A 12,887-nucleotide genomic window follows, 5' to 3' on the forward strand; every position below is an offset into this window, starting at 1 on the left:
GTCGTCGCAAACAAATCAAACAACCTAAAACAAAATTGAGCTTTTAATTGAAGAACAAGTTTCGCAAATTAATCTGGATTTAGCATATTAGAATGAGATGAGTGGTGAAGTTGTAATAGTAGTACTATTATTTTGTACAAATCAATTTCGATGACATTTTTTCTTATCTATAAATCTTGTGATTTTTGGACAATATTTGCAGATTTTGATATGAGCCCCATTTCTGACATTTATGTCCTCCAATTTTTCTTGTTTTCTGTTTCACACCTTCATTGACCAATAATATTATGTAGATGTGAATATGTCCAACCTAGTGTTGCAAAAATACCTACTTGTCCATATCATGATCCATCTACAACGTGACCAGCCATTCTCCATTTAATTGCACCACACTATATTTGTTTCCCTTCATTTTTATATTTACGGATGAAATGTATATTTTCGAAAAGGACCCTTGGATCATTGGATGTTATCTATAAACCCAAAAATCATGTTGTATTTTTGGAATTATTGATACCCTTCTCGATATTTACAATCTCCCTTCTCGTTAAATGTTTATTCGTAATATAAAAGAAAGAGTCTGATCTACTTTCTGAATTTTGTTGCTTGCACATTCACAAATCACAATCCTACTAAATATATCATCAAAAGTATCTGAATTTCGCAATTTGTATAAAAGAAAGAGAAAAATATAATAGTTTCTGAATTTTGTTGCTTGCACATTCGCAATCCATACGAAAAAATTATATCAACTGAAGTATCTGAATATTGCACTTTCGTTCATTTATTTTTGCTCTTTTTCAATTTTTTGACTAAAATGCCTATAAAACTATAAGGAGCATTTTCGTATATATATTTCCACAATTTAAATAATTATCGGGAATGCATTTGAGAAAGAAGAACAAGGTGGATTGCAGGTGTCGGTGATGTGTTTTACATGCTAGTTAAGGATTTTTTTTTACAGTTCATTTATGATATAATCTAAATAAATATCTCTAGTTAAGGATTTTATTACAGTTCATTTCCACAATTTAAATAAATATTATTTTGTTTTTTAATTACACCTGGCAAATACTAGTAATATTTTTTGATACTCCCTCCGTCCACGAAAAATAGAGCACATTTGTCATTTTTAGTTGTCCACGAAAAATAAGGCACATTCAAAAAATGAAAGTTTTCAACAACTTCTCTATTTATTTTTTTTTCATTCTCTCTTACTATTATAATATGGACCTCACATCTACCAACACTACTTCTCTCTTACTTTTTTCTCTTCTCTCCTTTTTTCCCTTCTCTCCTATACTAATAATATGGACCCTACATTCCACTAACACTACTTCTCTCTTACTTTACCAATTCTACATTAAAACTCATGTCATTCACAAAGTGCCCTATTTTTCGTGGACGATGAGAATATAACAAACAAAATATTCAAACTATGTCAAATTATGACCTAAAAGTTTACAAAAAATAGAAAATAATAACAATTATCTTGCTAGCAAAACATAAAGGTCAAAAGTAAAATGACAACTAGTAGGCTCTGTCAACAAACCAAGATCACTATGGAAATGACAATTACTATCCAAATTTAGCTAACAATTATCTTGTGAATGCTTTTTCCATTATATATTTTGATTTGGCTAACGTAACTGTTGCTTCAATTGATGCTTACTTTATTTTACTTATCTGTGCAAAATAATGAATTCTCATATAGTACTCTACTAAATTAACCACATCTATTCAGATTTCCTCCAAAAAAACTGAAAATTGTTTCAAATTCCACTAATTTTTTATTCATTATTCTATCTGTACAAAAAATTAACGCCGAAGAAAACAATTAGTCTGCAAATCACAAATAAGAAAACACAAGTAAACATAATTTCGACAATCTGTGTGAATGAAGAGACCTTTGAAAAAAAGTGTCTCACTTTATATAAATAGATGGTGACAGAGTTGTATAATACATTTGACTGCCATCTTAGTCGTCACATTAATACAAACTTCTGTTTTTGGAAAAATGGTCTGTGCCACGATACATAATTAAAGAAAAGGGCCCGACACTTACTCAACATGATTAATTTTTTCAACACATATCTTTTTTTAAGGAGAAACGTACATGCTTTGAATATTGTATCAATTTATTAAAGTTCAGACATTTATTGAAACATCATTTAAGGAAGCAAGTACTATCATCCAAAAATTAGTTTATATTCATTCATGCCGATGTTCTTATTGTGTGCGCCTTATATAATTGAAATAATTTGACGCGTGTCGCATTCTCTTAATAATTAATTAAATCTAGTATTTACTTGACATTAAATCAATTCAAGATGTTTGAGAAAGCATAATTTTTGAAAATAATGTGGAATTCTTTTTCATCATTATCAATTGAAATAGCCATTCTACCTTTTGCAGAGAAATTTGGTCTTCTTGAAAGAGGTCATAGTTTTGGAAAACCCAATCTGAACTAAATCTTTCTTGTATCAAAAAAATAAAAGAAAATCTACTCAAATCTCAAGAGTGAGATACAGCTAAATAGCTTGGAAATTTTCAAGATTTTCTACTCAAGACTTTTTTGTCTTTTCTACTTGAGAGCATATATAGCATGTCCTCCACTTAAGTATGTTTAGCAAACCAAATTAATGCATAAATGATAAAAGCTAGCTAATTGATAACCTATTCTTAATTTAGGTTACATGAGACCTTTAATAACAATTTGATGGAGTGGAGAAGAAAAAAAATAATTATGCCACTTATTAGGGGTGAGATTTTTGGAAAAAGGGGACCGTTTTGTTTAGAGTTGTTTCGCATGCACCCTCACTTTGTTAAACTATGTCTGGTCTTCCACTTTAAGCAATCCCCATAACTAATCGAGTTTTTCACACCCTTTTACTTTTATCAATCATATTGCATCACACATTATCCCACCAGGCCCGCCCGTGTGGCCTGTGCGACCGCACAGGGCTCCCAATTTTCAGGGGCCTCTGAAATATTTCAGCCCATATACATGTATTCCTATTTTTTCAGCCCAACAAAGCTATTTCTCTTGTATAGCAACGCCCAGGCCTTTTTCTAGCACCGTGACTCCAATTCTGATCGGTTTCTTTTCCCGATCGTAGACCTGGGAGCCGCCTGTTCGTGTTCGGTGTTCCTCATCGACAAACGCCGCAACAGGGACCAGCTCACCAGAGCCATCGTTGATCGCTTCTGCAAGCGCCTGCCATCGTCGGCCATTGCGATTGGGAGCAGCGCAAACGCATCAATTTGTCTTTTTTTCTATAGTATATTTCTTTAAAATGCATTGTCTTTTTTTCTTTAATTATCATATAGCTTTAAAATGCATTGTCTTTTTTTCTATAGTGGTAGGCCTCATTTTAGATTTTTGCACAGGGCCTCTGATTTTGTCGGGACGGCCCTGTATCCCACCATTTCAAACAATTCTACTTTGTGCTGATAATAAGATGTATTGCACCTCTTTTCATGCCCAATATTTTATACATCATTCCTGTAGGAAAATACACAGCGATATATATAGATCAAATAAGTAGAGATGCCAAATATTTTTTTATCCACTCAATTCGGAAATAAAGGACAAAAGTAAAAGGGAATATGAAAAGAGCATATTGTAATTGTGTCTAAAATAAGATTGAGTTTTGTAATCATGGCAGATATTGGAGTAATATAATTGATGTTCCTAAACAAATTGTGTTGAGCAAACAAGGACCAGAACTCCCTTCTTTAACTTTTGCTTTTGAATGTGCAGCATGCCTATGACTACTTTAGAAGATACTGGAAACCAACTGCTACAACTACCTTTAACTAACTTCTGATATGGACTTGTCCAAATCTGGTGAAAACTCAACCAAAAAAAAGTAGTACTACAAGCAATCAAGAAAAGTCAAGTTGAGAGGAGAATGAATTATTTGTGATATCCAAAGTATAGAGTGGTACCAATTACCCTATCGATACTTGTTTTCTACTTCTAAGAGCATGATCAATTGATTCTATCATCGAATAGAGGTGCGCCCATTTCTTTTCCTTTAATACCAAGCAAATTAATTTCTCTTATACTCTTAATTATTTTCCAAATGAATTTAACGTGGCATTTCAATAGAAATATGCTTCACTTGAAACAAATCGGCAATCAACAATTACAAACAAAGATAACATATGTATTCAGTTCTCTAACATAAATAAAATGTGACCTTTCAAATCGTCCCAACTCCCAACTAAAGTGAGCGTTAAAGTTAGAATTCACCTAGTCTTGTATGGAGTATATACTACGGTTTGATGGAATCACCAATGACTCAAAACACATTCTAAACAACAAATATGTCCATAAATATTAGTTTAGCCCATCCCACAAATTTGTGAGAGTAACCTACAAATTTTATTAGATACGAACGTACATACTAGCATCAATAAGCCATAATAAAAGTTACCTTAATTTACGTAAATAAAACAACAATCAACTACAACTTCTTCCCCTTGATATACACATATTGAAAGAGGCCCGCCACCTTAAACAAATAAATATACAAACATAATCCTCACGCACAATTAAATAAGCTCACCACCTTCAACAAAAAATTTACGAACATAATTCTCACACTTGTTTTCACATCGAGAAAAGAAGCCATCAATCTTCAACTTCTGTATACAAGCGGAAAATTGTTTCCATATCCTGTTTGAATCATGATATTTATCTTCACTAAATAGCAGGATATGGTGGAACAAGAAAACCCACCGTAAGAAAATATGAGCCATAAATGTAATGGCAACCACTACCATTAAAATCTGATAGTAAATCATTAAACAGCCTAGAGAGTCTAATGTTATAAAAATCTGATAAATCATTAAAACAGCCCAGGGTCAAATGTCACAGCTTTCATACCGTCGCTAGAATTTTTATTACAAGGACTAACCAGAAAACCTAAAGACGATACAAACCTGCCCGGGACGGATATGTTGCAGGATACAGAGGGTCTGCATAGGATAACCGCTCCCTGTTTGAAACATAAGCATCACGGCTAACAATGTCCTGACGATTCCTTGAGTCTGACTCGGACCGGAGTTCATCTAGCCTATAAGAGTCCCGGAGCTCAACCCCTCGGTCATCTCTATAAAAATCACGGCTATCTGATAATGGAGGCCTCCTGTATGAGTTATAAAGCTCAGAATGTGCACTGTCTACGTATGGAACCTGGCGCTCCAGATACAGAGCTCGTCGATCTCTAAGAGAATCACGTCTTTCTATGTATGGATCTCGCCCATCTCTGTAAGACTCACGTGTCTCTATGTATGGATCCCGTCCATCTCTGTATGGATCACGAGGCTCTAAATATGGAGCCCTTCCTTCTCCATAAGGATCACGCCTCCTTGGATAAGGGTCCACGCCATCTATATAAGGATCACGGCGTTCTATACGTGAATCTCGGCTGCTATTGTAAGCATAATGACGTTCTAGAGGAGGTTCGTGCCCGTCTCTGTAGCGATCACTACGTTCTATAGGTGGAGCTCGCACACCTCCGTAAGGATCAACACGAATTAGGGGCCGATCATGCCTCTCTTTGTAAGGGCTACGGCGCTTCAAATATGGATCTCGCCTATAAGCATCTGTGCCTAAAGCTCTGTCATAGCCATATGAGGAAGGAATCGTAGAAGGCAGTGGTGGTGGAAGACGAAGGCGTGGTGTTGCTGCTGAGCTCATAACCTTCCTCTGACGCTTACGAGGTTGCTCAGGGTGTCTGACCTCCTCCCTCAATGGAAGACGTCTCTTATCACCTGTTTTCTGCCTTCTACTACTCTCTCGGAGTATGAGGCGTTTTTCTGCTTTGAGACTCGCACCCAACTTTTTTGATGGGCGCCCTTTGCTCGAAGCAACAAACAACCTACAGAGTTTCTTGACCTGAGGTGTGCGGCCAAGCTCATTGCATCAGACAGATGCAGATAACAACATCATAGTTGGGAATATAACGCTATAGGTTATCCCGTTAAGACATTATTACATAAATGATATTAATATACCTGCTCGGAGTTCAGTTGGCAGTCAAACTTGGTTTTGGTAAAGTAATTCTTCTCGATAATCTTCTTGAACTTCTCCTCAAGCAATGGTAAGCAATTTTCCAAAACTTTGAAGCGAACCTAATAGTAACCAGACTCTAGTCAAAAGCAATATTTAACATATCTGTCTAGGAGATTTTCCATTTCACGTTCTCTATAAACAGAACAATAGATTCACTAAGAACTACTATTTTGCTACATATTTGCTATGTCAACTAAGCAGCAATGATAAAAAATAAAGAAAAGACCTTGTACACTCTAAACACTATTGATACAAAATATCTTATATGAATCTAGCGAGGACCCTATGACCCGGTGTTTACTACAGTAACTGAAAAGCTCTGTTTGGGGTAAGGGCAGTAGGCCCTATAATAAACTTTAATATTATAATTTGCTCCATGCTAGTTTAACTTTTAAACTGACTGGTATGAATGGATTACTTAAGTTCCAGCACGTAATAAATCATTCTTGCAAATATCGAAGTAATAGGAGAACTTCAGATATCTCCACATACGAATATTTATGCTTGTGTTCTTACCATTCTTCAGTTTCATCAACAAACACTTCTTCGGACATAATTTCCATAACCCACATGTTGACCCAAATCGCTCCATGTCATATCTTTTATATTCTGAGGTTGTGTACATGATGATGGAGCATTGATACATCTAATCACATGTTTATGTTTAATAAAAAATCTGTCAATTGATTTTAGTGATTTTCTTGTCCTACACCTACGTTATTTAATCATTACTGTATACCAATGTTACAACCTAAGGGTCTTCATAAAAAAACATAAGTGTAATTATAATCTCAACAACAAACAGAAGTTCTTTACTTTACCCCGTCACTGAAATTTGAAAATGAGTCCCTGATAGTACTAAATGAAGGCCCTAAACTAGGTAGGGAAGAAGGTGAATTATCTACTGCTACTAAAATAAGCTCGTAATTTCATCTTCAAGAAAGATAAGAACAGGTTATTGGTCTACTAAAGCTTCACATAATCTGACTAGGAAATGTACTTGGCACTCTCAATTAAACATAGATGTGTTCAAATTATGCTTCACACTATCAAGCAATGCCAAGTACTACCTCCGTCCCGCAATAACTGTCACATTTACTTTTCTGCACTCGTTTTGTAAATATGATAATAAATAGTTAAAGTGGAAAAATAGTAAAGTACTCCTCTACCTTATTCTCTCTCTTATTTTACTATTTCTCGACTTTAACTATTTATTTTCATTTTTAAATCGAGTGCAAAAAAGTAAATGTGACAATTAATGCGGGACGGAGGTAGTATATTAAAGTAAATTATTTCATCGTAAACTCATCTCTAAAACATACTCCAAAAGACAATGATCAATTGATCATGGTCCATGAAAACTTCACACAAGTGTGGCAATCATAGGTTTTAAAAAGGTCAGTGTAATGCATAAAAGATTATCTGAGCTTTTCAATTTTTAAGGATGATTTTCCTTTCGGAGATTGCACTTCAACTTATACCAACTTGCCTAACTGTCTGAACCTTCACTGAACAAATTATCTACAAGCAACGAATGTTAAGTATATAATAGCATAGGTTGTAACAAGTAACTAAAACTCAAACAAACCTGAGATGGAAATTGTGATTTGAAGGCATTAGGTTTGATATTGTAACCCCCAGGTCCTGCAGCTTTGTAGATTCCATACATCAATTTCAGATCAGTGTCATATAGAAAGAGTCGCATCCCAGTATAAATCTTTTTAACAATATCTTTCTTGTTTTCTGGCAGACCAAAAACGCCATGCTGATAGCAGTCTTTCTTTGTCCCTGAACTGCACATAAAAATCATTCCCATGCTTTCCACTCTCTTCTTCACCTTTCTCTTGCGTGATGACTCTGGCTTATCTTCAGAATCCACTTTTATCAACCTGCCTGCTTGTTCCTTTTTCTTTCTGCTACTTTCATTTGACTTCTTGATGTTCTTCAAACTGGCTTTTGATTCATCCTTATTAGAATCCCTTCCATCTTCTTTTACCTTGGCATCCCTTCCATCCTTTTTTACCTTGGCGCTCCTTGCACCTTGTTCACCATTACCTTTTTTTTCTTGACTATTTTCTTTGCCCTTTTTTTCTTTTACTGCTTCTTCCTCACTCACTTCATCCTCTTCTGTTGCCTCTTCCTCACTAACTTCATCACCCTCGTCATCCTCATCTGTAGCCTCTTCCTCACTAACCTCGTACTCGTCAAGAACTCTGTCTTCACTGTCGTGCTCAAAAGCTTCATCCTCATCCCCCCACAGCATATCTTCATGATCATCTATTTCATCATCTTCAAAAGCATTTTCACCCAGTTCTGCCTTATTATCTCCATCTGATTCTGTCTCTGGCGTACTCGGATGTTCATTGTCTACTTGTGTCACTTTTTCACCTTCTTCTCCAGGTATCTCACTGAAATTCTCATTGCTTGTCTTGTCAGTAAGCAAGTCTTTATTTTCATCCAATTGAGCATCCTCCTTGGGCTCATCCAATTGAGCATCCTCCTTGGGCTCATCCAATTGAGCATCCTCCTTGGGCTCTATCGTATCCACTGTCGGCGAAGCAGAAAGTGCCTCGGCTGGACCGTTTTCAGCAGCTTTGTTCTCCTCAGGGGTCACATCGGAGCTTGCACTCTTTTTCCTGCCTCTGGTAGCCACCATTTTCAACCTTTATGATTCAGAAGCACATGTCAGACCTATCCCATGAACACAAAATTGAGAGGGGAGAAAAATAATGATACCGGATTTACATGTAGTGGTGAGCATTGCTCGACCAAACCAACTGACAGTAAAAATACTAACAGACCGAAACTGAATTCAATCAATTATTTGCTACAACAAGGAGAATCAACCAGAATACGGCAGATGCGTTTGAAAATACATACAGAATATTCATTAAGTTACGAGACAAAAAACAGCCAATTTGAGTAAATGCTAAAAAAAACCTAATTTTGCAGCGCCGTAGAGATACCTAACAAATCTTCTCTGCCAATTGAAAAGACTTAATTAAAATATGAAGAAGAAGGAGAGAAGATAAGCCATATTGAAAAGCGAAGTGCATGTAGATCCAATTTTTATGCTTAACAGATTTAACCCTAAAGCTGTAATTTTCAGGAAATAGGTATACAATGTTAAACAGTAAATCTCACAGTCGAGTGTGGCGACTCCGTGCTGGGCGAGAGGCGAGAGGCGAGTCGGCGGCAATTGGTTTTCGATCAGTCGTCGGGAAGGTAAACAGCTGAGGGCGAGATGCCTGGGTGTGCGTACCTCAATAAATTGGTAATTGACGACTGAGAAAGAGGCTACAGTCAAGGATAAGAAATCGGAAATTCAATAATGCCCCTTTGTTCGTGTCACAAAAAAATAACGTCAGTTTTAGGCCATCGGCAAGACTGTCTCTTATCCATCCTTAACCGTATCTTAGATTACTATTCTTGGGCCTCACTGTACTTTTTTACTACATCTCTTAACTAAGGGACAGAACCTGCAATCCTCCATTTCTTATCCGTCTCTTAACCATCTCTTAAATTACTATTCATTCATTTTCATTTTTTATTTTTATTTCCAACAAATTCAATTAATAAAAAACATACTTCATTAAATAAAATAAAATTACAACATAAAATAAAAATACAACTTAAAATTCAAAAAAATAAAAAAAAACACATAATTAAAATCCTAAAAATATAAAATTTACATAATTTAAAATACAATTTTATAGAAAATAAAAAAAACCACTCTGCTGGCGAATCATCCCCCGAAGGCGGTGGAGGTGCACTGAAGCCACCTGGAGGCGGAATACCAAGTTGTCTTGCCATAAACTCAATTCCGGCAAGATAGGCTTGGTATTGGGGAGGCGTCATGCGGGAAGTGTCCGCCATTGTGGCGGTCATGTACATGGACATTAGGGAGTTCGAGGGTGCCCCCGAGCCCGCCTAGCTTGATTCGGCTGGGCCCCTCCTCCCTCTAGCCTCCTTCGCCGCATTTCTCCCTTGCGGCCGACGGCGCCCACGGGAGGACCCCCCCGGCATCGTTTGTCGTGCCCTCAACCTCCTGCGAGGCAAACTCTTGTGCGGCGCTGCCCGAACTGCCCTCACTAGACGAGTATTGGACACCCGCCGTGTGCTTCGTGCCCTTCGAGGTCGAGCCCGAGTTGGATCGGACACCGCCGGCCCACCTTTCCTCGTCTTTGACGACCTCCCAAACATCGACATGTTTGAATTGTTTGGCGGTGTCGTCGAAGTAGACTCGCAAAGCCGACCTCAGAATGTCGGCTCCCGTGGCTCCGCTTTGGCAATGAGTCGCTTCACTCTTGTAGATGGCGCATAATTTTTTGACCTCTCTGTCGACTCGGTCAACGTGAGCGCGGAGCATCTTAAATGTGCGGCGGCGGGACCCCTTCGCTTAATCTCGTGGTAGGCCTCGGTTACCTTTTCCCAGAAGCACTTCCGAGATTGTTGATTCCCGACGATGGAATCGTACGAGACGCTGATCCAGGCGTTGTACACAACCAGCGTTTCCTTGGGGCTGTACGAATGCCGGCCTAGATCCTCCTCCTCGTCCGCCTCCGCCCTGGAGCTTCCACCGCCTCGGCCTCCTTTCGGAGTGGGTTCAACCCAATAATCCTCCCGAATCTGGGATAATCCCTGCAAATACCTGGGGCGGAGGGACGGGCGTATGCATCCACATCAAAATGGGGTGGTTGGTACCCCCGGCGTCGCCGAACCCTGGCTGCCTGGCGTCGACGAACCGGAACCACCACCCAGGACATTGTACATGCTCCCAGTCGCCGAACGCGTTGATGTCAAACCCGCCGGAGCCGCCACCGCCAGAGTTTCCGTCGCCGGACATTTTGTGATGAGAGGTTAGATGAAAATTGGAGAGGAAATGGAGATGATTTGGGAAGAATAGATATGCATTTGTGTGTGAAATGAGGATGAATTAGGAGTATTTATAGAGTAAAAAATATAAAAAAAAAACAGTCGAAAAACGGTAATATTACCATTTTTCAATTTTTTTTAATTTATTTATTTTTTTTAAAATCAAATTTTTAAAAAAATAATTTATTGCGTCAGCGTGACGATACCCACTCGCGGGCCGGCTAGTAGGCGTCACGCATGGCGCCGGAGCGCGCCACGTCGCGCGGGCGCGTGGCGAGACGGCTCGCCATTCGTCTCGGCGGGACGGGACGGGATGCTCGGTGGGCTGGGGACGAGACGGGACGTTGCAACGCGTCTCGCCGCCGTCTCGTCCCGGCATGATGGTACGAGCCACCCGCGTGACGCGTTGCGGGTGGTCTTAATTATTAGATTCTTCTGTTTGGTTTAGTTATATAAATATGAGAAAATAATAAATTTTCACATATTCAAGCCTTCTTACAATCTTCATTTGTATATAAGGTAATTAAGAGTCAATTAATTGTGGTTATTACATTTTAATTAGGTGATTAAGAGTCAATTCACTACTAGAAAATTGGGCTATCCTTACATTCATCTTATGGCACTTTGTAAAAGATGTCAACCAAGATATTTTATCACCACACCATCCTTTTGCTGCATTTATATTCAATACTAATACTACATAATTAAATAAATGCCAAAATAAGACTTCTGTATTTACACTATCAAGTTTCTTTCAATTCTATTATTATAAAAGTTTTCATGCGTAATTATTAAAAACTAGTCTTATTAAAAAATTATGTAAGTAAAATAAAGTACCGCATTAGCAAATTGACAAAGTACACGCATTAGCAAATCAAATTGTCAATATTTACGGCTTTTGTTATTTTAATTATATATTAGGTGTCATAGCAAATTGGCAAAATTATAGTATGAAGCCTAAAGGCCCAAAACAGAATCCCAAATTTATGCTAAATTAACAGAATCAACTCCATCGTTCTTGTCTTTCTCTTCAACTCCACCGTTCTAAATTAACAGAATCTGCTCTCTTCATCAACCCCACCGTTCTTGTCTTTCTCTCCCCTACTGCTCTATCGTTCTCCACATCTGCCAATGCTATTTGAGTCGAAAGAATTCAATCTCTCTGTTCTTGTGTGCTCTATCTCGGACGAAGGGTTGTCGTGCCACCACACCACTGTCGTGCTTTGTCTTCTCTCTCAGGTCAGCTCATCATCATCATCTCGCATTCTTAATTAATTTTGGTTTTATAGCCTTTTTTAAAAGAATTTCCGTAATAATTAAAGATTGCATTGGATATTTTGGATTGAACTGAAGAGCATTCATATTACTGTTTTAACAGCAAGTTCGATTTTTGGCTCCCAAATTCCATAGTGATTTGTAATTATTGACTCTCTTACTTTTGCTTATATGATTTTCTATTTTGCATTGTCAATGCCTATTGTCCTGCTGAAAGAGTTTTAAGGTTTTAATAATTCATGATATGAACAATAAGATTGAGCTTTAAGGTTTTGCTTGCTCACCCTGTTGTTCCAGTTTGTGCTTACTGAGTATGTTTATGTTCACCATGTTTTTCCAGATTGTAATATCTAAGTTTCATTATTGGATAAGTGAAAAATGCTCTTTTATTCTATACTTGTGGTTGTACTCAGGATATGAGGATTTAGTTTTTATATAAAATATCGGATACGCTTCAATGATCAATAATATTGTGTCACCCGGTGGGTCTAGATGCAAAATATTCCATACTCTCAATGTTAGCTAGTTAAGTTACCTTGCTTGAAGGAGCCTTTGTACCTACATTTGTTAGTTCCCTTCACAAGGAGTAGTTGGTTCAAATTGTTTAAAACCTATGATATTCTTGTTTCTAGCTATTTTTATTTTTGGACAT

The 12,887-nt window shown here is 37.6% G+C and overlaps 1 protein-coding gene across 2 annotated transcripts; it reads right to left on the reverse strand.

Annotated features, from left to right (window-relative positions):
- Positions 1-4,835: 4,835 nt before the first annotated feature.
- On the reverse strand, positions 4,836-9,418 carry LOC121741521. Of its 2 annotated transcripts, none has more exons than XM_042134307.1 (4): positions 9,230-9,418; positions 7,674-8,748; positions 6,028-6,144; positions 4,836-5,908 (listed from the first exon to the last, which is right to left on the reverse strand). In XM_042134307.1, the coding sequence occupies exons 2-4, from the start codon at positions 8,739-8,741 to the stop codon at positions 4,934-4,936; spliced, it is 2,160 nt and encodes a 719-aa protein (XP_041990241.1). In that variant the 5' UTR covers positions 8,742-8,748; positions 9,230-9,418; the 3' UTR covers positions 4,836-4,933. The 2 variants fall into 2 exon arrangements, with proteins under 2 accessions (XP_041990241.1, XP_041990242.1); XM_042134308.1 differs by having other exon boundaries at positions 7,674-8,776.
- Between the last annotated feature and the right edge of the window lie 3,469 nt (positions 9,419-12,887).

Source organism: Salvia splendens, chromosome 7 (assembly GCF_004379255.2).
Source record: "Salvia splendens isolate huo1 chromosome 7, SspV2, whole genome shotgun sequence".
NCBI classification, from domain to species: Eukaryota; Viridiplantae; Streptophyta; class Magnoliopsida; order Lamiales; family Lamiaceae; genus Salvia; species Salvia splendens.

What these genes read in the sequence shown, in the direction of transcription:
- LOC121741521 (XM_042134307.1), bottom strand. Translation starts at nt 8,741, where the DNA reads ATGGTGGCTACCAGAGGCAGGAAAAAGAGTGCAAGCTCCGATGTGACC. An exon ending in AATCACAATTTCCATCTCAG is followed by an intron (nt 6,145 to 7,673) that starts GTTTGTTTGAGT and finishes GGTTACTATTAG; the next exon opens with GTTCGCTTCAAAGTTTTGGA. An exon ending in GCCAACTGAACTCCGAGCAG is followed by an intron (nt 5,909 to 6,027) that starts GTATATTAATAT and finishes CGCACACCTCAG; the next exon opens with GTCAAGAAACTCTGTAGGTT.